This window comes from Myripristis murdjan, chromosome 21, assembly GCF_902150065.1.
Source record: "Myripristis murdjan chromosome 21, fMyrMur1.1, whole genome shotgun sequence".
Taxonomy (NCBI): domain Eukaryota; kingdom Metazoa; phylum Chordata; class Actinopteri; order Holocentriformes; family Holocentridae; genus Myripristis; species Myripristis murdjan.
In genome coordinates, this window is record NC_044000.1 from 18,290,806 (window position 1) to 18,317,666 (window position 26,861).

The 26,861-nt window shown below is 44.0% G+C and overlaps 1 protein-coding gene across 1 annotated transcript in view; it reads left to right on the top strand.

Moving 5' to 3' along the window:
• The first annotated feature begins 6,940 nt into the window (after positions 1-6,940).
• Positions 6,941-26,861, top strand: part of igsf3 (immunoglobulin superfamily, member 3) — a 70,906-nt gene continuing 50,985 nt past the window's right edge. The window contains exons 1-2 of the mRNA XM_030080579.1: positions 6,941-8,042; positions 22,126-22,506. Of these exons, the coding sequence (XP_029936439.1) occupies positions 8,003-8,042; positions 22,126-22,506 (421 nt within the window). The 5' untranslated portion in view covers positions 6,941-8,002. The remainder of the gene's footprint in view (positions 8,043-22,125; positions 22,507-26,861) is intronic.

Consider the following 26,861-nt stretch of genomic DNA (forward strand, 5'->3'; position numbering starts at 1 on the left):
TGTAGGAATAACAGCACATCATCTGCATACAAGCTGATACTGTGTGTTATTTGTTTGTTTGTAACTCCTGTATTGTTGTTATTTTGTGTAATTACACCTACTAATGGTTCAACAAAGAGAGCAAAGAATAGTGGTGAGAGTGGACATACTTACCTGGAGCCCCTATGAAGTGCGAAGCTTTGTTTTGTTAGATTATTTTTCATTATTTATTTGTTAATTGCTGCCATAGGTGTGCTGTATTATGATTTGATCCACTGAATGAATGATTCCCTAAAATTAAAATTTTCAGGAATTTGACAATGAATATCCAATTTTCTTTATCAAACGCCTTCTCAGTGTTAAGTGAAAGGATAATGGTCTTGATCTTCTTTTGACTGGAAGTATGAATTAAATTAAACAGTCATTGGCGTCTACCTTTTATTAATCCTGTTTTGTCTGGGTGTATGAGAGATTGGATGATTGATTCAGTCTGAATTGCTAAAGCTTTGCTAATAATGTTGATTAATGCTGTCTGTGTTGATAAGGGAGACAGGTCTATAACTTCACTTTAGCAGAGAGTGGAGTCTTTGTTTGACTTGATGATAGTTGTGTGATGTGTGTGTGTGTGTGTGTGTGTGCGTGCGTGCACATGTGCATGTGCATGTGCATGTGCATGTGCGTGTGAGTGTTTTTCTAACCTGTTGATCTTTCCTAACGTGCGGTAATGTGATACTATCAAGGAAGATGTCTATTTCTGAAATGTTATTTTTTTATTTCATTGCTGTATAAATCTGAGAAATATTTCTTAAAAACGTAGTTTGTTGGTTGTTTACCTTATTCTCCGCTGAGTTTTCTATTGTTGAGATGAAAATTTTCCTTTATTATTTTTAGGTTGATTTTCCTAGTATTTTCCTGATTTTTCATTATGTATGTATCAGTTGTATCATAATCCTTGTGATAGAAATGTTGTTGTTGTTGTTGTTAATAATATTATCCAGCTGAAAGTTTGTTTCTCTGACTTCTTTAATGCTTCTGTGGGGTTTGGTGAGAGTTGTATAATTTTTTGTTTAAGATTGTTCTCCAATTGTTATTCTTTCTCACTTTCTTTCTTTCTTTCTTTCTTTCTTTCTTTCTTTATTTTTTGCTATGTGGAGGATGAAATTATTTTCCCTCTTAGTTCTGCTTTTGCTGTTTCCTAGATGAGTATTGGTGAGGTATTTGGAGAGTAGTTAATTTCCAGAAAGAATGCCCACTCTTCCTTGAAATATTTGTTAAATTCTTTGTCTGTAAGAAAGGAAAACATATTTTAATCTCTGTTTTTTTTACTGAGTGTAAAACTAATTAGGGTGTGGTTTGATATAATCATTGGGTGGATTATGATGTGGGAGATATCTTCCATTGTTGAGTTGCTTGTGCATGCAGAGGTAACCAGCTGGTAAGAAGGACTGATGGACTGTGGAGAAATGAGTGAATTCTTTAGCTATTGGGTTTTATAGCTACCAACAATCACTAAAGACCGAGTTCTGCCATGTACTGTACCATGAATTTTTCAACAGTCATGTAATTTTAGATACCATGTGCCTCCTCTATGCTGACTACTCAGATAGGGCTGTGATTCACCAATGTTGTGGTGTGCCCACCTTGCCTCTGTAAGCCTTTGATTGCCCACATACATCCTCTTAGTAGCCAGCCATGAGTCACAGTGAGTTTTACCTGGCTGTGCTGTGTGAGAGCGATTTGCCTTTTTCTGCATACACAAAGCTAACGCTCCAGGAAGTGTGGCCATGGGAAGTAAGTGGGGTTTTTCAGTCTGGATGGTGGTTGATAGATAACATCTGCTTTGCTGTTACAACCCAACTGCAAAAAGGACAAGCCTGTGCGTGTGAGTGGTGATGATGAAATGTTTGTGTTGTGTAATGCGGTTTGCGCTCAGGGGCACAAGTCCCCACACTCTCTCCTGCAGGTACAGTGTGTCAGTATACTTCACCTTGATACCTTTGTTATAATGAGTTGTTCCCTTGGAAAATAGTTTGTGTGTGTGTGTGTGTGCGTGTGTATGTGTGTGTGTGTGTGTGTGTGTGTGTGTGTGTGTGTGTCACTTTGCCCAGGACACTACAGATGAATAATGTATGACATACAGCTGTGTTTGCACGTTGGGCAACGCCCACATAATCAAGCTTAGAGACAAAGAAAGATAAAGAGAGGGAGAGAGAGGGAGAGAGAGAGAGAGAAGAGGAAGAAGAAGAGAGATGAATGTCACACAAAATGCACAAACCTTTCTAGAATTAGTTCTCATGAAGCTCCCAGAGAATTAGTTCTGCCGCACGTCAAGGAAAGATTAAATGCACACCTGTCCTTTTTCATGATACAGCGCTGGTAGAGAAGAATTTTGTATCTGCCAGTGGCTGAAACAGTCATAATTGTGTGTGACTTGCTGTTATTCAGTGTGGCTCGCTGCTGACAGAATATGTGTTCGAGCACCTGGTACAACACACTGTGATGACACTTAAGCTGGGTGAAAATATACTTATAAAGGCTCTATTGTAGCACAGGTATTTAAGTACTTGTTTGCTTAATTCAAAAGCTTTTTATTGTCACATTCAACCGGAGTAATCTTTTGCAATAAAATAAATACAGGATAGTTCTTGCAACCACCTGCCAAGTAATGATTATGAAAATTATATGTGGTGCTGAGCCCAGTTTCATTTTACAGTGACAGCTCAGCTGTAATTTTAAAACAAGAGGATTAAAATAAACATATATTAACTTGATTGCAACCAGCTGCTGACTTAAGAGGAAAATGATAAAAGTTTTTTATTACTGTAGTTCACTAAAGCAATATATTACTGAAATCCTATGCACATATTAACATGCATGTAAACATATACCTAACGCACAGTAATTGACTAGTTTATTGGTGTAAAAGTGCTTCAGTGTACAAATTAAAACTGGTAAAATTGGTTGTGTGATTCATAATCACAGGATTTTACAGCTTTGCAGGAAAATAAAATAAAAAATAGCATATACAACAGATAATACATGCAAAAATGTGCCCACATAAGCATGCATGCACACAGACACACACACACACGCACACGCACACATAAACACCAACAGACACACTCACATGCATAAATATAATTATCATGAACCATGCAATCATGGCAATCAGAGCTTACCAATGGAAAGATGAAAGAGATGGTGTCTGAGTATGACATATCAGAAATGACAAAAGAGAGGAGGAGGAGGAGGAGAGAGAGGGCTATCAGAGGTAAAGCATGGAAAAAGATAGATTGTGAGAGAAAGAAAGAAGGCAAGAAAGTGGTAGACTGACAGTCATTTCATATTAATATTCTACATTAAGAGCCCTATAATGAATAATTGATCTGCAGGAAAATGTAGCGATTTGTGCTCCTGGCGGGCTAATGCAATGTTAAATGAAGCTGTGTGACTGCAGCCGCCGATGTGTATGCTTGCAGTTATGTACATGCTCTTAAGTTTGGTTTGCTTGTGCATGTTGGGCGAACATGCACTGTTAGTGTATGCTGCAGCGAGACTAAAAGCTACATCGTGATTCTTATCTAGTAAAAAAACAGCTTGTGCATGACAGTTGGCTTACAACATAAAGGCAAAATTACATCTCTGACTGCGCCAGCCTCAGCCGTATATAATCACAGGTTATCTGGCAATGCAGCGTGTAATCTTTGCAACCGGTGTGAAGTGTGGCGTGAGAAATTGAACTGTATTACTTTGACTGTGTTAGCGACTCAGCTGACATTAATGTAAGCTCCTGTAGGAATGGCCCTCCCGCCTCTCGCTCGTCCCAGCAGGATGCATGCCTTCTGCTCGCTGCTTGTCAGTGTATTGATCCTCATAACCTATATCTGTCTCAGTTGGATCATTTCAAATGGTTGCCTCACTTTAGACTCCACATGCATCTTGGACCCTCTAACAGAATCTCAGTGTAGAGTCACATGCGTATGAAAGTAACAATATCATTGGTTTTCATTGTGATTGTGCCCAAAATTATTTATGGAGTATTTATGGATATTGGTTTGCATGGTTGCTGCCATTCCAATAAGTAATGCCCACTCTCCTCACTTTCACATGCCGTCCCAGCTGTTCTCATGCCATGTTTAATTCAGAGAAAATACATGCTAAAACATAAGTCTGCCTATCTACCTATCTGTCATGAAAGAGGTGAAATATGACCATAATGAAAAGTAGTTTTAGAAGTTTGTCTTGTTTTGTCTCAGCTGCATCACGCAACCAGATTTTGCTGATTTATTATTTATAATCTCATTTGTGTCTGGGAACTTTTTGGTTTTATCAGTCAGAACAGTGTTAACAGAGCTGATAATATCCTCTGTGTATCTCAGTTAGCCTGTTAGGATTTTGCCAACAAAGTGGATGCATGCGCCACTTCCATCTGAGTTTGTGTGTAGCCTATGGATGTGATTGTATGTACGTACACACAAAAAAGTGTGTGTCTGTGTTTGTGTGTATGTGTGTGTGTGTGTGTGTGTGTGTGTGTGTGTGTGTGTGTGTGTGTGTGCGCAAATGGGTGGGTGGCTGAATCTCAGCAAGGAACTTTCATCAAGATGATTGGAGATGACATTTGCATCTGTATGTGTTTGTGTGTGTGTGTGTGTGTGTGTGTGTGTGTGGTGTATCTGTGTGTGAACTGCTTTTACCGATTCCTCAGCGTAATGCTGATACGCTCATGTGAGGCTCAAGAGAAACACACCAAAAGGAATCCAATAAATCATTTATATACTTTGAGGATGTGCTATGAAAACATGTGAAAGATGAAATAACAGAACAAATTCCTTCCTCCAAAGAGATAGAGGTGCTGTTTTTTTTCTCTGCTTGCCTGTTTGTCTGTTAACCCCCAACTCAGCTGATATTAATATATTAAAACGTTAAGACAAAGAAATTTGTGGACCTGTAAGCTTTTTCTGCAGCATCCAGTAATTAAGACAGGATCCAGGTAACATCCTGATCTGAAGTGCATGTGGCATGGTGCCTCTGTTTCCATGGAGATGCATCATGATCTCACACTTACCCTCTACACTTGTGGCTTGTTGCCTGCCAAAGCAGATTGAAGGGCCAAAGGTGATCTCATCTCCAATACTAACATGCAGTGTCTAAGTATTATCTGGGGTAGTTTCCACAATGCATCCAGATGTAAGACAACTGTGAGCTGCCTGCCCGTGCAAACTGTGACCTCACTCTGCCATGCAATAAAAACTCTTTGGAGAACCAAGCTAAATTTAGGCATAGCACACAGTATGTAGTCCAGGTGTATTGCACGTGGCCTACCTAGCAGGTTCTGTTAGACGGTACATAAATTCAGTAGTGTTTGGACATCTTACTTGGCAGACCTTTGAGGGAGCTAAACCAGTAGCTCACATGGTTGATATCAGTGGCTAATCCTATACTGGATTATTCTGTTTTGGCCGCAATGTCCCCTAAAGCCTTTGTTTTCATCTCTATACACACTCAAAGCTGCTGTCTCTGTTTTCTGTTACCATGACATAGTTTTAGACAGAGGGACAAATTTAATTTTTTTCACGGAACTGTTTGGCAGACCGTAATTCAGCTGTGAGGTCATGGTTTATTAACATACTGTATACTGTAAACATTTCACTGGGCGCCTCAGGCCACAGGCCCACTCCAACAGGGCGTCCATGGAGTTTTATCTCAGCTGAAATCCATGAGCAGAGCATGGGGGAAATATGCTTTTTTTTTTTTTTTTTCCTTTTACTGCTTCCAAAGAAATGGTGTTCATGTTGCATTCAGGCAGTGTTTGGAACTTGTAATTCCCAGCTGATAAAGTGAATACGAGCTAGATCCATTGCAATTACTTTTTGTATGCACACGCAAAGGGCATGCTCATTTATTTATGTATTATTATTTATGTATTACACAAGAGAGCTCTTTGCATTTCACAAAGTTTTTTGGAATCTATTTTCCTGTCCTCTCCAAAAAGCACTTCTCTGTTACAGCTTCACACCAAAGCAGCACTATGTCTTTATGCTATTTTCTGTTTCCTGACTACAGCACTCAATGTCCTTGCAAACCCTTGTCCTCCTTGTCTGTTGTTATCACCTCAGACTAATGCAGCTCAGGCTGGCAAATCAATATATGTGTGCTTCTGTCATTTTAAAGCTCATGTTAACTATTTATTATCTGCATCAAAGTGAGAAAATGTGCATGTAGCAGTCACTGGAGCCTTGATGAAGTAACCCATAACTGTAAGGTGCCCAGAAAAGTTTGTTCTGATATTTCCAGCAGATCCCAAGCACAGCAGCACTTCATTATGTTGATTGCCAAAGGAGGTGATTGTGTGTCTATGTGCAAGTGTGTGCCTGTGTTTGATTGGGTGGAGAATAGAGGGGTGGAGGGGGGTTGGAGGGGCTGGTATTAAATTTATAATTTCTGCCAGTCACACACAGGCCTACTGGGCATTTGCTATTACAGTCAGTGATGCTGCACTGAATACAAAGGTGACCTCTAGCTGGTGATAATCACAAGGCAAATAGCCACCAGCACACACAAACAAAAATGAATAATGGTTCCGAAAGTGCATTAATTCATGTTTGTTTTTTCCTTGCAAGACCCTATCATCCTCTTGCTTCTACTTACTGCACAGTATATACCATGACTTTTGTGTCATAAAGATCCTCGTCAGCTTAAAAAGGTGCACAGCCTAAGCTTTATTCTGCAAATAAAGAGCTGGATAGGAGGGGCAGTTTCAGCGTTTTCGCTCCCCGCTACATCCCTGATCCCCAGCCTAGTCAAACAATGAGAATGGCCTGGCCTAGAAATTAAAGTCTGAAATGCAAATGTAGCCACTGCCAGCCTCATAGTGGACGGTGCTCCACACTGGGCGTGGTTACGCCGAGGGGTGGGGACAGGGAGCACGCTGAGTTTTCAAACTGCTGGCAAACAAAAGTACTTCTCCTGCTGCTGACCTACCCAAGCAGGAAATAAGGAAATAACCTTGGGAGAGCAGCGTTCGGCTGCTATGACTTTGAACTGCTTCTTAGTGCTGAGGGATTAGACCGCTGTAAGTGCCTGAGAAATTAGAAACGAGGCTGTAGTGTTTTTGGAAGTCATGTGCAGACCCATAGACTGGGTTTTGCTGGACCACATCGCTTTGTAGTGCGATGATGAGCCCTGGGAATTGACACACAAAGCGTCAGGTAGCTGACAGTCCAGGTGGCGCAAATTATCAGAGAGATCCCGAATATTTTCCTCGGCCGGGACCGATTCCTTGATTAATTTGATTTATCTTGCCTATTTCACATACAAAGGCTTGTCTGGCTCATCTAGAGCGCCCGCCCATTTCTTGCACAGCGATAGTGGGAGATTGATAATAGGCTCCGGGACCTGCCGTGGAGAAAACCAGCGTCTGCTTGCACTGCGCTCCGCTCTCCCATCCAGAGGAAGGACAGCTGGGAGGGGTGAAAGACAGCGGACTTATTTCATTCTGCCTCCACAAACCCGGGACTTTTCTATTGCCCCCCGCACAGTCAGCTGCGCATTTATCTGCTCCGTCTGCGATCACGTATCCAAGATACGCGCAAGTCACCGGCGGACTTTGCCTCTACCAGCGAGGAGGCAGCGAGTTGAATAGCCTCCGCATTCTCAGATGCGTACAGAAGGGGGAGTGGGTTGGGTTGCACAAGCGTCTAGTACGGGCGCACGTCGGCAGTGATAATAGCAGATAGGTGATTTTTTTTAAAAAAGGGGGGAAGCGACACATACGATTTTTTTGCCCAGCAGGACACGGGAGAGGTGAGTCCCGCTGGCGGACCACTGGACTCCCCCGTTTGGGTTTGACTCTCAAGACAGCCCGGCAGCTTTGTCTCCCGGGATCTGTAGACTTCCTTCCCGACATCAAGACCTGCGGCTCCCCAGAAAAAAAAAAAAAAACCCACATTGACAAAAACCGAGAAGACATCGCTCCCATCTAATCTAAGGGATTATTGGAAGTGAATCTGCGGGGCAACACACAATGGGAACCAGTGCGCTCCTTATTGCCTGTGCGCTGCTTGGTAAGTCACGCCTTCCTCCTGAGAGGAATATACTGTAGCCTGCCTTGCTCCTACCGTGTGTAGCGTTTTTCCCAGAGTCTGCTGAATTAATTAGGTGGAAAATCAGCATCTGTAGCCTGTGCAGAGGCTCGGTCACGTCTTCGTCATGTCACACCTGTATGAGACACCTGCATTGCAAAATCAAGAGCGGGTTAGCGTGTGAGAGCAGGTTTGTGCCACCAGCAGTCATGAGTCAGGGGGGAAGTAGGGTATTGACAGTCACTACAACAATAACAGATGCTTTTGAACAGCTGTGTGTGCGTGTGCGTGCGTGCGTGCGTGCGTGTGTGTGTTGAACTAGGTTAATGTGATATTTGGACTCTAGTCTCAGATTAACCCTATGCAGATTGAGCTCCTGTGTTTAAGGGAAGAGCTTACATGGCAACCAGTTACTGTCCGTAATTAACACATACACACTCCTACACACATGAGATAGATAAACCTGGATATCACACACACACACACACACACACACACACACACACACACACATTAACACACCTGTGAACTTGAAAGTACCCGATCCAAGATTTGCTGTTTGTAACTGTATGTAAGTGGTCCGTCGGGGTATAATGACCATTCTGTTGTAACACATCGTCACCTACCTGTAATTTATTAGTTTTCACAGGCAAATGTTAGTGCAACATGCCTGCTCGCTGATAACACACTGACACATACAAACGTGAACACAGGCACAATTGCTCACACACATACATCCTGCCTGTGAACTGTCCCAAACAAACACCAGATGGCTTTTCTGTTCCTGGATGGGAGGCCTGTCAGTGCTGCCGGGGGACAAGGGAAGGGGGGGGCGGAGGGTGGGAGTGGAAGCTGCCCGTTGGAGGCCCCCACTTGGCCAAGAGGATTACCAGTCTGCTCCTTCCTTCACTTCCCCTCTCAACGCATCAGAGCACACTTTCACTATTGATCGAATGAGGCGGTAAAAGATTCTCTCCCCAAGGATAATGTCAGAACAGGTGTATTATTCAGACGTTCAATCCACTGTCAAGGCCATCCAAGACAGTGCTACATGTAATCACAATACATATGTAATAGCCTACGGGTTTCATTATCATTAAAAAACAAGAATTTTAGAGGTAACTGGGAAGCAGCTGTGCATCTGAGCTGGGGAAGAGGGCACATTTCTCATCTTGGGAATAAGGAGATTTGGTGTCATTCAGCGCGTGCAGGCACAAGCATCTGTGGCAAGCACGGTGTGCTTTGTGTGCTATTGATAATGTGTGTGCGAATGTTTGTATGTGTCAGTGTGCGTGTGGCAAGCTGTCTGTGAGTGTGCTAGCTATATGTGTCAAGCCAGTGCGAGTGTTTGCACTCCTTGCGTTTGTCTGTGAAGGAGAATAAATTAACGGTGGGTGACAGTGGTGTTGGAATAGAGACTGTATCCGTCATTATACCCTGAGGTATCACTCACACAATTTATAGCAAGCAGAGGCTGTATTGGGTGCATCTGTGCTGCTGAGTTGGCATTCAGGCGTGAGTGTGTGGCACCAGGGTATGATATAAATGCATATAAAAAGACTTGCCTAGAGGAATGAATGTTTATTACCTGTACAAACAGACCTTGCCATCCCTCCACAGAGTGAGTGAGGAAGCCCTCACACTTGAGGTGTAATATGTGAGGGGAGTGTGCGTCTGTTTCTATGAGAGTGTGTGTGTGTGTGAGAGAGAGAGTGAGAGAGTGAGAGCCAACGTAAAATGCCCAAGACATCCAAGTTTATATAACTAAATTGAAAGTGTAATGTAACGTTGAGAGTGAGGCTGGCTGGTTAAACAGCGAAATGCCTGAGTGGTTTCCATTTACTCTGCTGACAGGAGGGCAGCCTGCAGTCGCCCAGTGTCAGATGAGCTTCCATGGGCTTCGTTCCTCAACTGGTCTCAGAGCAGCCTGACATTGTTGAGGGGAAATCTCAACATTAATTTCTGGAAGGATGCACATTAGTGATTAGGGAATCAGCAGGGACCTCCTGATAATGATACAATTCACACTACTAGCACAGGGAAGGAAGGCTGCACCGCACAATGAAATTCTTATCTCATTGTCCTCTCTGTGCCATACATGACAAAAAGAAATGTCAAGACACGGAAAGGATAAAATTAAATAAATAAATGCAAGTACACACACATTTCAGCATGTAATTCTGTAAGTATTGTTGTTATGTTGCTATTCAGTGTGAACATTTCTTTTGGTTTTGCATCACTTTAAAAAAAAAAAAAAAAAAAAGCTGACAATGGAAAACAGCTGAGTCATACTCTGAGTAGGTCACACCATCTGTAGGATTCCAGGCAGCTATGTTTTCCACACATCGAATAAGAGAAAATTTTTCCTTAACCTCTTGAACTCTGATTTTTTTCCCCTTAAATTTCCCCCAAAACTTCAAAGCTTCCATATTTTACGTCAGTGTCACACACATATATTCTGTATCTGCTGTTTGCAACGCTTTACTGGAACTACATCATGCTTATGCTGAGTGAAATATTCAAACCCAACATGCCTCAGTTTCGTGGCAGCGCCAGTGGACACACATTTCCCTGGAATTCAGCAGGACATGTTTGGCATATTTGGAAACCTTGGGATCTCCACTAGAATTTCAAATAAATTTCTGTGGTTTTGAACAAAGCTCAGCCGTGCAGCGTGCAGTTGTAATGACAAAGCCACTGGTGGGACCAGCGGGGTTGAAGAGGATAAGCACAGACAAAATATCAATTCATGGTCGGCATGGGGATTCAAACATTATCACACACACAAAAAGTGATTTGTAGTGGACTTGATTTTTTGGCCCCACCATCCCTACTGCACATTTTGCCACAAGTACTTCTCCATATAGTTATAACATCCTGATTTTGCTGTGCATCTTTTGATTTGAAGATGTTTTTTTAAAAGAAATATGAAATGGATAGGATCTTACACTTACGTGGGCGCAAACACCTACTACACTCATTAAATGTACATCTTTCTGTTTGCTATGTGAGCACAAGGCTGGTTAAGGGCAGTGAAGTTGAAGAGGAATAAGAGAAGTCAGATTCACTCTCGGTACAGTTATTTCCATTGACTGTTCAAGTGATGGTCAGGGGAATATCGAGGTCAATGCAGTGACATTTAAGACTTTGTCGGTATTCAATGTTTGCAGTTCCCTTCTCTCATCCCCACTCCAGCCTCACTTCTGTCCCAAGTAAAAATGACAGCTGGCTGCTGCACCCCCTTCTGCCATGCCGCCAGCCCCCCTGCATCCCAGCCCAGTGTGTGGTCAAGGCACACTTTTTCTTCTTGTGAATCTTGAGTCAGCCGTTATCAAATGCTCCACAGATGTAGCGGGAGGAGGAGCAGAGTTATCTGTGGTCAGACATATTTTCTGCTTCATAAAAAAAAAAAAATCCCTCAGCTGTTTAGCTAGAAGATGACATGTGTCTATGTGCTGTCCATGTGTTTATATCCCTCTGTTTACGTAAGAGAGAGTGCTGTCTAGACAGTGAAGTAAAACGCACTAACTCATCGTCTAGCTGCTCTATATCTGTACACATTCCACAGAAAAGTTTACTCTGTTGGTGTGCATGTGATTGCCACAGGATTTGTCACTCATTATTCATGATCATTTTGGTTTTGTTTCTCATTATTTTTTTTATTTATTATTTTTGTTGGCACTAGCATCAGAGGACCTATTTCTTTGTCTAAGAGGAAATATGGGCTTATGAAACTGTCTGTGATGGTGTTTGCTGCCCTTGTTATTTTCTGCGCCTGTTCTACTCTGCAGTTGCATGCATGCTTGTTTGCATGATAAGCAACAGGCCCAACGTCGTTGTGCGCACCCAAAACAAGATGCCTTTTGTACTATTGTTTGTCCCAATCACAACATCATTGACTCAACTGACAAAAAAAAAAGAACAATAGAAAAGCAGATGCAGTTATGTCAGTTTTGCCATTATGCACCAACTGTGTGATAATTTCCAGTATATATTCATAGAAGCTGTTATGAATATTCAAACTATTCAAAACACAGGGCGCCCATAGGTCATTGTTCTGCTCTTTGCTAAGGGCTGAGACGTCTAATTAGTCATGGATCAATAGAACTGAATGAGGGCAAGTGTCTGGACATGCAGGACATGTCCGAATGTGTGTAGAGTCTGTTGCCTCAGGTGGGGGCCCACCTAGAGATTAGTCAAAATACTGGCCGCAAGTGTCCCCTCTACCCACAGGCCTAGTAATTGCCCTGTAATAGAGACTTCACAGGCAGTTACAAAAGCTCGCACCAGACTACCACTGCAGCTTAACTTCAGTCCCGCTGTCCTCCACTCTCAGGGAAAGATCTCTGATGTTCCCTCATCTCTTTGCATCCTCTTTGAGGCCCAAAGTTTATGCAGAGGAACAGAACAACTTTTCCTCCAATGCATTCTGCAAGAGATGAGGAGGGACTTGTCTGGAAACGTTTGAGACTGAGCTGTGTATTTCTCTCACACCCAGTGTCTTAACAAGTTGTTCTCCTCTAGCAGAGCAATAAAGAAAAATAGAAAGTTAGTTAGTTCTGGCTAATCATAGCTAGCTGTCATTCTCTCGTTGTTATGTCTGCTTTTTGATAATGATCCTCCCCCGTGACCCAGATCCAAGCAGCAGTCGACTCTCCCCGGCTCACACGGGGAGATAAGTGACTCTGTGAAATGAAAGCAAGTTTTTTGAGGGAGACTTCCTGCCTGCCAGTGTGAATCAGGAGGCTGGCTGAAGCCAGAGCTGGAGCTGAGGCAGCGACTGCTTTGTGTCTGATTTTTGACTCCACAGCAGCACCTCTCGTTAACTGCCAGGACTCCCCCGTGACATCACAACCCCCAACCGGGATCATGCACGGCCTCGCCTAGCTGCTCGTCTTTTTTTTTTTTTTTTTTTTCACACCTTAGATCCTATCTTCTCTTTTGTGATAAGAACCAACACATCTTTAGCCATTCGGTTTGTACATACTGTGGGAGTGTTGTGTTGGGCTGAGGTGCATGGATCTCCTCTTCCTCTTGTCACCATCACACAAACAGTACTCCAACTGCCTCCACCTCCTCCTGTGAACAGCCCCTGACCTCCCTCCCCCACTCCACTCTAAAAACCCTTTGCCCAGCCCAGCCCACCTCCTCTTCAAAGAACACTAATTAGAAACTGCCCCCAAGTATGATCCAAACCAGATATTTTCATCTCCCTAATGGTCGCAGAGTGAGAATCTGTGTTTAACAGCCACATCTACCTTTTTACGAGCACCTTCCTTGTCCACATTTAAAACCATCTCAACCCCCTCCCCCTGCCTCCTCCCCACTTGTGTTTTCTTTCTCCTCCCTCCCCTCCCCCTCCCCCACCGCTCTGCTCTGCGAGCGATGATGACCGTCCAGCCAGAGGATTCCACTTCACTCCTCCGCACACACAAACACCCACAGTGCTGCCAAGCTGCTGTCCTTCTGCGTACGTACCCACACTCCCCTGCTCCCCGCTTGATCCTGCACCCAAGCTGATCCCACGCCAGTGGGATACACACCAAGCGGTGTAACTATGGCGATGGCTCCCCACCTGCATACCACTGATCCATATTCAGTGGCGCATGCACGTTCACAGACACGTACATGACTACATGCGCACTCACATTTTTCACCTACAAAAAATACTCATCCTTATGTAATACTGAAAGGCATCCCACTCAGTTTACCACTGTGTCGCAGTCTCTCACTCTGTTAATGTGCTTCTTATATACTAAATACTTGAAACAGGAAAGATATGTGTGTTTATATATATATATATATATATATATATATATGTTTATGTGTGTGTGTGTGTGTGTATATCTGTGTGTATGTATGTGTGTATGTATGTATGTGTATACACACACACAGACACACACACACACATATATATGTATATATACACACATATATATATATGTGCGTGTCTGATTGGATGCACATATATTTGTGTGTTTACAAGTGCATGTGTCTTTTACTGCCTGAAAGCCAAATGACTGACAATGGCAGAAAAGTCTGTTTGAAGTAGACTAATTAATAGTTAATTAGTTTCCTTTCCAATCTGTGGCTTAATGCTCGAACGTGGGAACTGATAGAAAGCAAGCTGCCAGTCATACAGATACAAACCGCTGTACGCAAAGTAGATACAGCTGTCACGCTTAATTGCGAACAAGCAAAGATGGATAATGAACGAAGATAGCAGGCTGTTTTTATAGCCTTGGATTCTTTTACAACAATTAATGCACAAGTTCAGTTGGCTGCACCAACAGTTACTCATAACAGGATATTATGAGTTAAGCCGTTTCTAGGCCTTATCTGACTCTGTGAGATTGTGAAAGTTTGGAGAACGGCAGAATGGAGACGGCAGGGCTTTCTCATTCAATTGTGGTTCTTATGGAGGGGGTGGGGCGGGGGGTTGGTAGTCTTTGGGCCTGGGGGATGGGGAGATAGGGTCAGTGAAATGGGTAGCAGGTGTCCATATAGAGTTAATGGGTGTGGGGAGCGGAAGATAGAGGCACTTAATATACGGGAAGGGTGTGTTTGCGTGTGTGTGTGCATTGACTCGATTGCAGACTCGCATCTGTCCCCTCCCCTGACCTTCCTGTCTCCCACACAGTTTTAACAATAACAGTTGTTGGAAACATGGCCATATTCTCTAATTAAAGCAAGATTGCAGCTTTAACTACTGAGATAAATATTTCCATGTGGCTTCCCGGTAGTCTTGCTTCTCATTGTTTTCATCACAATCACAAACTAACTGTAACCATCTGTTACGATGCAAATGTTTTCTCATTCTTTTGGGGCCATTGCATACCTAGCAACCATAGCACTATATACGCGATTTACAACAAATTGGCATGTATTCTTGCATGCAAATATATAATTAATTAGATTCAATTATATAGCCTTGTCTTTGCTCGGTGTATTTTCTCACATGACTGAAAACTCAGATGTTGTTTAGTAGAAGCTTAGGGAAGTACAATGCTACAACAGATTTGAAAGCGCTTCCTTGCCAAAGTCTCAGGTTGTGTATTTGGTAATGTGAGTGCAACACGGACAGCTAAGTGTATAGGGGCCTTCCAACATGAGGAGGACAAGGTCAATGGTCAAATCTCTAGAAAGATGCAGCTCAGCGTCTCCATTACTAGCAGCCGTATCCTGCTAATTCACATATCCTTGATTCTGTATAATATGTGTAGCTGTTTACTGTTAATCGATCAGCATATGATTAATTATCTGTGTAGGTGTGTATGAATGACCTTGTCTGGCATGACTGGGCTCATGATGGTCTGTTGGGTTTGTCACAAACACTACATTTTTTTTTACCATGGTCTTATATGGACAGAGGCAAGAGAGGGGCAAGAGGGACATGCCTACCCATCCCCAGTTTCTAACTCTCAAACCATCTCTGAATTATTCATTCATCATAGGGTTGGTAAGGGGGTGGCCATCAAATATAGTTTTGGATGCACACACACACACACACACACACACTCACACCCACCCCCCGCTTCCATCCTGGTGTCAGCAGCTGTTATAGGCAGTCATACAGGTGGGGTCATGCATATGGCTGCCCAAGAGGCCCATAAATTAGGGTGAGTTAGCATAGTGAGAGCAGGGCCAATACGACCCAGCTATGATACAAAATAACAAAACTGGAGTCTTAGGCCGTTTGGAAACACCCTTTTGTTTGTTGTTCCAGCCACACTATACTACACTAGCATTTTCAGACCAATTTCCTGCCATCCACACTGAAATGCCCTTAAAGCCCCCAATCGAGCATGCACAGGTGTTGAGTGTATGGCCTGCACACACCCTGCACATGCTTGATACCAGACTGCAGCAGACAACACTTGATAGTCATACACCAGTGTTTTCCAAAAGGCTCTGTTTTTCTTGTTGCCAGAGCAGCGTTGCAAATGCACTGCAAATGTAAACACTTTGCAGAGCATTTTCGAAAAGCCCTGTTTTTGCAAGTGGAAAATGTCACCTTAGTGTGGATAAAATGGCCAAAACAGACTCCCAAAAAAAAAACATGTATTTTCAAATTTACCCAGCTTGCTGGGGACGTGGCCTCAGCTGCAAAAAAAACAAGAAAAAGTGGAATTACTCACGAAATGCACTTGTGACCTTTATGTATTACAGCTTGAGAGAGAAAACACCTCAGAGTTCAGGTGAATGCACAGCACCTGGGTATAAGTGCGTATGTGTCTGTGTTTGTGCATTTGATACCCTCTCTGCCCGAGGCTATGTTCTCTGGTTGCCCAGACATGGAGATGCGAGGGGAGCTCTCCTCAACATTTCAAAACCTCCATTGACCGGCGGTGACCTTTTCCCCTCCATGTGACTGTTTCAACTTGCAACTTATGTCTTGCATCCCTACTGCCGGCCTCATCCACTATCCTTTTGCAACCACTGCAAAGTCAAGAAAGTGACGCACAGTATATCCTTTCATCCTGTCGTTCTCCATAAGTTCTCCCCCTCTGATCACAGCTGTATTTGTGTAAAGGGGAGCTGGTGGTGACTGGTGGTCCTCTTGCCTGTCTAAATTGTCTTTAATGGCAGTTTGACACTGTGTCCTTTAATGCTGTCTTTCTCCCTTTCTGACACACACACACACACTCAATGTCACACTTTTTCTCCAGCTGACCAACCTCCGACAGATGGAATGATGTAGCTCAAGTGGAAAATCTTTGTCTTTCTTGTCAGGGCTGAAAATGCCTTCAGATACATTGGTCTCTTCCATCTGCCCTCTCTTTATAAAAGCAGTAAAGCCAGCTGTGGATCTGGGACTTGATGACGGTCTTAAAGCTGGCAGAAGGGCCAGAGGTTATTAATGACAGGCCTGCTAAACTGATTTGTACATGCAGGCGATGATTATCACCCAAGGACAGGGTGGGGAGTCATAATTGGAGAGAAGAGAGGGGATAAGATCTGAATTGTAATATTTGAGGCTGCCCATCGATCAGCGGTGCTGGAACTGGAGAAATAAGAGAGAGGATTCTGTTTGGTCTATTGTTTCTTGCTCTCGTCACCTTGCTGCCATTGGACACATTGTACCTGTGAGCTTCTAGCTGTGAAAACATTTCTCAAATACTAGGCAACTCCATCACACCTCCGTCAACTCTGGCACTGAATCACTTGCTATGTAAATTAGATGGAAAGAAATCTATTCCATCCAAATTTAGATAAAGGAGATGTCAGACTATGGAAGAAAGGGAAACGTGTCTGTGTAGATTCATCTCAGTCATGCAGCTAGGAAGATATGCAACACAAAATTCAATCTATTCAGGGACCGGACTTTGCTTTTTTTTGGGTTGATGATGGTTCACAATTCAATCAAACAAATGAAGAGGGTTTTTGGATGAACAACAAAATGTCAGCAAAGTGCTGTGAATATACTGAATTTTCTTTTAGATGTGAGAGAACAACATCTTTTTTTTGCAAGGGTGAGTATCATGAGCCGCATGTAAGAGTTTATTTTGCCCGGCGCTTTCAGGAAATAGAGCAGATTCTTACCGTAACATGGCCATCTCCTCCCTCAATGTCAACTTTTCCCTTCCTTGAAAACTTCTGCTCTTTTCTGCTGCTTTCATCTTTCTCCCTCCAGTTTTTCCCCTCATTGTGGAATTGCTCTTCCACTATCTCGCTCCCTTGCTCTTGCTCTCTCTGGTAATGATGTTAAAGGGGTCAAAAGCTTTTGGGGGCCTAGAGGGACAAAGACGCAGATTGATTTCGGAGAATGTTTAACCAGGGCTGAGACGTCTAAAGATGAAGAAAAAAAAAAAAAGAAGAGCCTTGTGTTTGCTCTATCTTTCTCCGTCTCTTCGTTTCTGTCTCCCTCTCTGCCAAACACACATACATGTGCTGCACATGCGACGATGGTGCTTCAGTTCACCCCGAGATACGCACTTACGGTTTTTTCTCGTCTTTCGGCACCCCGGGGGTAGCTGTCTTTCTCTCTTTATTTTCCTCATCCTACCTCCTCTTCTTTCCTCTCTCCTTCCATCCCTTTCCTCTCCCAATCGCTGCCTTGCTGTCTGTGAATCTTCACAGGATTTTAGATCTGTCGGATGAGTCTAAGGCCCCCCCCTGGGGAGATGGGACGCGGACTTAGTCCAGTTATTTATTTTTTTAACGTCTTGCTAGCATGTTCATAATTAATTCATGCCTCACTGCCTGGAGTTGCCTTGGTCTCCCCCTCTCTTTAACTTCCCCTAAAAGTTTTGGTGGGTAAGTTTGAGGGTGATGCATGAGGGAAAGAGGGAGGGAGGGAGGTTTTTCATCTACACCATATGGTGCGTCTGTGTGAGAGAGAGAGACAGAGAGAGTAATAGAGAGTTGGCGTGAGTAAGAGCGAGAGACAGAAATAGCTCCAGTGGGTTACTGTCCTAGTATTGGCATGTAGTACCTTGGTTTCATGAATTTGAGGTGAGAAGAGGTAACCGGCCATTGCAATCTGCACAATAGCACGTATATGCACCGCTGTGAGAGTCCACAGTATTACCCACACCCACTATGGCTCTTATTACACACCTTTCTAGGTGTGTAATCATAGTGTTTAGAAACGTGATGATGTTTGCGTGCATGCATGCTAGTGGCCATGTTGCCGTTTCCCGGCGTGGATAAGACACCGGCCACAAATGATTGGATTAGTGTTTAACCCCCCTTCCACTTAGCATAATCCTCTTTACAGCTTTCTCTTTTTTTGTGTGTGTGCATGTGTGTGTATGTGTTTATGTGTGTGTATGTGTGTGTGAGAGAGAGAGAGAAAAAGAGTTTACAGTCATCATCTGCTCCCATTGCTCCGTACGCTCCAGCCGTTAAACAGCAAGGTCAGTTAGAGCGCTTGTCTGTGATCATTCACCTTAATCTGACAGTGGACATATGTGTCCTGTGACTAATCAACACCGAGTAGGAAGCAAACTGACATGCAAAGATCAGAGACGCGAGCGGAAAAAAAGGGAAGCGAGCGAAGGCGAGGGAGTGAGGGCGGGAGGCAGAGAGAGGGATAGCAAGGGATGTAATGTATGCAGAGAGACGGAGATGAGCGTTAATAATAGAAAATCAGAGGCCTCGTCGAGGAAACATGGTTAAAGGGGCACGCGGCAATCACGGCTGTGCAGCCAGAGGTGAAGAATTCGGGGAGGTAGCGGGCGTGGAGGGATTATCGAGGAGGGATGGAGGGCTCGAGCGATCAGTTGAAGGTCTGCAGGGTTTGGTATGTCATTGTCAGCCTCTCTAAACAGCCCGCAGAGCAAAGGGGACTTTGAAGTCTCACAGAGCCGCTTAAATCCTGCCTGAAAAGAAGCAGAGAACCGCAAGGCACAGAGAAGAGACAGGAATATACAGACAGACAGGGAGAGAGAGAGAGAGAGAGAGAGAGGGAGAGTGGAGGGGCAGGACGAAGGGAAGGATTGATGGTGTGAGAAACATGGGGGAGGAAGTTAGTGAGAGCAATCAGAGGCAAGGAGAGAGCAAGCTACGGGAGGATGACAGGAGACTGAGGGGAGTGGAGACAAACTCTTAGTGCACCAGCACAGTATGAGTAGTCTGGTTTTGAGGATGCATGAGTAATATATTGCCAGTAGTTGTGGATGAGTAGCTGTAACATGAGAAGTGGTGATGCGGCGGTACGGCTCTGAGCTGAACTGAGCTGGATGTGGGCAGACGGAGTGGCGCCAGATTAGCACGCTGACATCACAGCGAGGAGGAAACAGCCGAGCAAGTTCTTAAATCAGGATGCATGCGGCTTCACCTGCCTGCTGCATCCTGTTTAGTCAGATTCAGGCATCCCCTCGCCGCTTTGTAGACTCCTCCGCTCCCGAGGTCAAACTTCGAATTTGTGTCTCTGAGTCAGGAGTGTTTGGTGCTTGCTGACTCACATAATATCACTTAGTTCAATTTGCGAATGTCAGTCAGCAAATGTTGAGCTGTTAATGTTGTTTGAAGGGCTGGGTGATATATCAGTGTTATATCAATATTGAGATATGAGACTAGATATTGTATTGATTCTGGATATTGTGATATAGTGTTGTCTTTTCCTGGTTTAAAAGGCTGCGTTACTGTAAATATTCTGCACTTATGAAACTGCTCTGATGACTGTGTATCCATAATCTACAGTATCATAACACCGTCATTATTGAAGTATTGAGTCAGTGATAACGTGATATTTGATTTTCGTCCGTATTGCCCAGCCCTAGCTGCGCGTTGGAGTTAATACGCCGCTCTGTGATTGTTCCGCCAAATACAAAACTAATATTTCTTTGGAAAATTCATACACCGATCAATCCCGCGGTGGTCCTTTTCGAAAAGTTGGGCTCGAACACAGCGATTCACTCTGATCAATTTTCGCTTCAGGATGCCATTGTTATTGAATTTAAATCCCGCCCGAGTGAGACAGCCAAAAAAGAAACCAGAGATTTGTAACGGTTTTATGAGCTCGTGAGCGAAATGTGCCTCAAAATGGAAGCGAAAAGACAAAAGACCTGAAGCGCAGGCGAGCACAGGAAGGAAATAAGATGAGGAAGACGGATGCTCCGCGCAACGGAGATCTGCACGAGCACACACATACACACACACACACACACACACACACACACACACACACGCATGCAGTACATACATGTATGCACACCAGCCAAAATAAACGTGGTCCATCTTTGCATTTTCCTCCGTTTTGCCGACCCAGTGAGCACATTCTGCAAAGATTTGTTCATTTTTCTGTAAAACCGTTTATAGACATGCTCACACACACACACACATACATACCTAACATAGCTCACGCACATGCATGCACTCACATTAATGATGGTGAATGAAGGGTGGGTGGTAGCGAGTGGGGGAGTGGGTGCAGTGGAAGTGTGAGCGAAAGTTACTATGAGAGAGAGAAGAGAGGATGTTGAAGTTAAAAAGCTGTTCGGGTGAATTATTAATGCCGAGCATTGTGCCCACAGACACAGCCTCTTAGAGACTCACATGAACACACACACACACGCACACACAGACACACACACACAAACACAGCTGCAATCCCCAGTTGCTCATCCAGACAGGAAACAGCGTATTTGTCGCTCTGTCTGGATTTGGGGTATGTGTGAGTGCACCGTTGTCTCTAGACCGATGAGAGGGATGTTTGTAGTTTTCCCTGAATGGTGAATGCTTTGTGTGTGTGTTGTGTGTGTGTATGTGTATGTGTGTGTGCGTGCATACGTGCTAGTGGTTAAGGCACAAGTCACAAATGCAGTATGCCTATATATAAACTGTGAACAGAATAATATGAAAAGTATGGAGAAAAGATTCAGTCTGTGCACATCTTGCCAAGAATCATGACGTGTGTGTGTGTGTGTGTGTGTGTGTGTGTGCGCGTGCATGCATTAGGCTACTCGAAGCAGTACTTACCATTCCCTCCATACTTGTGTGTATGCACTTATACTCTGTGTCTGTGCTCAAGTGATGCTGCCCACAGGCTTTATTAACTGACTTCCAGGTCTTTAAAAGCACCTGAACGTTACACAGCTTGACACGCCGGGTGTGTGACATGTAACCCCTCCCATTAACACACTGATGCGCCCTGACACGCACTGCTGGCCTGAGTGTTTTACTAGACTCCCACTGACCTCCCTCCTAATTCCCAGATGGCTGCCTCTCAGCTCAGTGTATTACAGCTGGAGTCACGTCCTTGCGGTGAGGAGTTAGTAAAATGAGTATGTGTTGTGAGTGTGTGTGTTTGTGTGTGTGTGTGTGTATGATGGCAGTGAGTGTGGTTGCCTGGCAGCTGTTAAAATGAATCAGTGATGATGTTTTGAGTGGTCAAAAATTGTGTTTTCGAGAAAATGTGTATGTCTGTGTGCGCACCTATACCACAGCCAGGTCTCACAAGAATGCTTTCGCTGCATATGCCACAACGTTTTTGTGTTTCCTGAGAGACATGTCGAGCATAAACCCAACCAAACCAAAAATATTTAAACTGCAGTTTTGTAACCTATGTTCTCCCTTTCTTTCCTCCCCTGCCTTTTCTCCATCTGTTTGCTCTCCCTAGCTGGTGTTGCCATGGGTCAGAGAGTGGTAACGGTGCAGAGCGGACCGCTCGTCCGGACAGAGGGCTCCCACGTGACCATCTGGTGTAATGTGACTGGCTACAAGGAGGGCTTGGAGCAGGACTTTGAATGGTCCATGTACCTGGCGTCAGCGCCCGACAGGGAGATCCGCATTGTGAGCACGGCTCAGCCAAACTATGCCTATGCTGTGTATGCCCAGAGGGTGAATAATAAAGAGATCTACGTGGAGAGGCTGAGCCGCGACTCGGCCATGCTGCACATCAGCAAAGTGCAGGCGAGGGACCAGGGCCTGTTTGAGTGTTACACACCCAACACAGATGGCCAGTACCTGGGCTCCTACAGCGCACGCACCAACCTCACCGGTGAGTGTCCAAGCACACACACACACACCATCAGCACATAGACACACAGTGGTTAATTTCACTATAACGCTGCAGCCCTTATTCTCTGGTCTCGTCAGGGACACTTTGTGTAGTGTAATTGTACATTTTTCAATAATGGTTTAGATTGTTATATATTTTCAGCCCCTCTCCTCCATATTGGTATCACTGATGGCCAAGTGGTTTTAAACAAGCATGTCCCCACTCACAACTGTAAATGTACCAGAGCTATAACAAAGCAATGTTACTCAAAGAAAGCCTTCCAGATGAATTCAGAGAGATAGCGAGATCTTTTTTAATTTCAGAATTGCCAGGAGCGCAGCGCAGTGAAAGACTTGGTCATTTAATTTTTGCTCCTTTCCTTGGTCAGAGCACTTGGAGAGTGATTGATTTTTTTTTTTTTTTTTTTTTGTATTCATCCACTATTTTCATCACTACTTTAAACATTGCCAGCTTTCTGACATTGTGTTATGAATTTCATAGTCTGTACGATTATAAACAGCTCAATAAACTGGGCAGAAGCCCTAGATCATGCTGCCAGAGTGAAACCTGATTTTGTGCTATCCACTTTCCAAGGTGAGCAGGAGCTTAAGCCAAGAAGTTGCAGCGTATAATAATATATTTTGAACAGGAAAAAACTATCATTTATTTATTTTCTAACATTTTCTAACATTTATTTTCACATAAACCGGTAATGTTGGTAATGTTAGCCATGTTAACAGTCTTCAATACAACGTTGCTGTTTACTAGTTACAGATGCTGTGATTTATAAGTCCTGGTAAAATGCATAATTTCAGCTAAAATCATATTAGAAACTGCTTGGTCAGACGTGAAAAATCAGTACCAGAATCAGTCCCAGAAAAAACAAAACAAAATGTGTTGTATAGGAAAAAGAGTGGGCGTCAGAGGAAGTGTTGCCCTCCAGTGTCACACAGGGTCCCACCTGTTCTGACCACACACACACACACACACACACACACACACACACACACGCTCTCACATACACATATACATGCCTCCATCCTCCTCACACCCTATTCTCCTCTTGCCCTGAGCTGTTTCAATAACACACCCTGTGTGTCTGCACAATGTGTGAAGTTTCAAACATCCGTCTGTCACTGGCATCTGTTCTCCCTCTCTCTCCCTCTCTCTCTCTCTCTCTCACTTGCTCGCTCTCTTGCTCTCTCTCTCTGACAGTCTGAGTCTCTCGGACATTGGGCTGCCCAAACATTCTCAGAGAACCGAAGACACAGCTGTCATGGGTGGGGATTCCACTCCCATCATTGCTTCATGCCTCTATCCCTGAGGTTGCTGACCGCTGACCCTCCGCTAATCTTTGGGTCAGAGTGAAAACTGGATACCCTTATGGGCTGAAAAAATGATGCCCATACCGGGCTAAAATGAAAAGTTTGCATTGGATTTTTCACCCTGTATCCGATACCAAAATCCGATAACCCGTTAGAAATAAAAGACTGTCTTGATTTGCTCCGTTTTTGGCTCACAGAAGCCTGTGTATTTCAAACGGTGGGAACAAGAAAGATTTCATATCATTTATTTTGTCCAGTGACCTCAAACCTACACTATTTCAGTGAAAGTAATGGATCAGCTCAGTACATAAAAAGTTTTGCACTCGTTGTCAGTATCTGCATTGACAAAGTGGTTTCTGTGTATCCCTGCTTGTTAGGTTAATGTATTTGTGTCCCAGGCTGTCCAAGACACTCAGTGGACTGTGAGGTGAGAAATGCCGATAATGATATGCTTTCCTTTGTGTCAGGCTGAACCAGTCAATTTTATTTTTTTTTTCAGAGGCAGAAGTTGTTTTGTACGTCGCGGATCGATAGCCTTTGTGTTTTATTGAATCGGTGTTATTTTTAGGGCCTTCAACTGGTTTTATCTGCGACTTGTGCCTCGAGTATGAGCAGCATGATCTGAATGTGGGGCAGGGCTCAGGCGGAGGGCACCGTGAAATGGCACTGCTGATGGCACACTGTATTTATAGACCCGTACGTGTGTGTGAGGGAGAGCTACGTGCAAGGAGGTGTGGAGGGACTTTGTTATCTGAGCCTCTTTCCGTGTCTCTAACCTCTTAATCTAGTTACTGAGGTCAGAGGTGCACAGCGGGGGCTCCTGCTTCTCTTCTTCCCATCACCTCTCTCCTACACCCCCCAACACACACACACACACACACACACACACACACACACACACACACACACACAACCCACACTCCCCCATGCCCCAGCAGCTGCATTCGTCCTCAGCCCGTTGTGGACAAACAATACTTTGTTTTCCCTTCCCTCCTTCCCCCTCCCTCTCTTTCTTACTGTACTCCTCGTTTTTTTTTTTTTTCCATCTGTCTTCATCCACTAATCTTTCTCTTCCCTCTCTCTCTCTGTCTTTATTGTTTGCTCGTTCTGTCCTTTGACACGGCTGCCTTTTAGAGGAAATGATGCTCCCGAGAAGGAAATGTGTGTGTTTGTGTGCTTGTGTGTCTCAGGGGTGATGCCAGAGGACAGCCAGAAGCAGGAGAGCACTGTGGGAGAAGTGAAGAGAGGAAGAATAAGAGATAGGCAGAGGGGAATGGTATGTGTGCGTGTGTCTGTGTATGTGTGTGTGTGTGTGTGTGTTAGGGGTGGGTAGACGGTGTAGCGAGGGGGGGGGTTAATGATAAGGGTTGAAGCCAAGGCCACGGTAATCTGTGTTCTGACGGCTGACTTATACTTCCGTGGTGAAGTGTCATTGTAGCTGCTCCGTAGATGTGTACAGCGCTGAAAGCTTTTACAGTTCTGCATCGGTGGGCCAGTGAACAGATCGCTGAAATGATAGACGCCAGTGTCAGGTTTTTATTAGTTTCCCGTCAACAAAGCTCAGATAAAAAACAGAAGCAATTGTGTTTACATGCTTGGAAACAGAGAGTCCACTCTCAGACACATTGGCGGACTCCAAACTGATGTTTTGTCTTTTTTTTTTCATCCCTCACTGTAAATTCAGTGAGGTATGGCAAGCTTAATGATTTGGGGATCGGCTATCTTTCAAATGGGCATTTTTGCAAACCTCCTCCGCGCTTTTGTCCTTAGCCTTCTGTGTGTTGTTTTCACTAAGGGTGGAAATAAGCCAGAACATGCGGAAAGAAGTTCAAAGTGACTAAGAAGACCCTAAATGTGCAGTTGCATTTTTTGGAGAGGTACACATCCATGACGGCAGAAGCCACAGACACTGACAGTGTAGCTACAGGGGCATTTTGATGCAGAAGTATAATTTGCAGAAGTATAAATTGGTCATGGTCATGAGCGCCGTGTTGAGACTGACTCACGGGGATCCGTTTCTCTAACTGTTACTGTGATGTAGAGTAGGAGTTTTTTTTTTTTTTTTTTTTTAAAGGTTTAACTTTATACGTGATGCCCGAGGAGGGGAATGATTTCAGCTGTGCACCTGGACGCCGCTCAGCCTGATACTGTGACGACGTTTCCATGTATCATGTTGCCTGCAGACACCTTTTGCTGTGTGTGGTGGCTGATTGCCTGGAAAGGTGAGCCCTGCTGTTGGTGGTGCGTGTGGCACGCCTTTTGAGATGACAGTAAACAGTTATCAGGTGTGTGTGTGTTGTACACTCTCTGTGATACTGAATCCAGACCAATCAAATGAAACTGAAGTGCGGCTCATCCAGTACTGCCCCTAAGTGCCAATACTCCCCAAGGCAGTGCAGTGATATTACTCATCTGGAAAGAATAATTGGCCATCACCGCACAAACACTGGATAATGTCTACTAAATCACAGAGTGGCTTGTTTCTATGAGCTGCAGGCAAATCACCTCTATGTAATACAGCTTTTCAGAGGATAGGTTTGACATTTGCTTTATTTCTTCACAGAGGGAGAATTTGAGTGGGTTGCAAGATGGCCTGGTGATTAGTAAGGTCATCCCCCAACCTGAGGGGCTAGGGTGTGATCCCCAATGTGCCTATAGCTTCTAATTGCCCTTATTCCTCCTAAATATTCTTTAAAAAAAAAAAAAAAAAGTCATACTCTTGGAAGAGGGTTCCAGGGCAAAGCAAGAACCCTAAGCTCTTGTGTGTTTCCATTTCCGCCGCATCCCCAACAACAGAGAACTCCTCCTTATGCAGCAGAAAAGGAGGAGATGTCATTCTGCATGCGACAGACAACGGCAAACCAGTAAACATGGAAGATGTCAAAGCTGTCATTATGTTCATGATTATTTGCCGCTGTGATGTTGCATTTGCTTTGGAGGACGAGAAGTGTGGAGGTCGACAATGAGATTGAGGATGCTAGAAAAGCAAGAGCTGAAAAAAAGAAACCACTTTAGAGCAATAGAGATTAA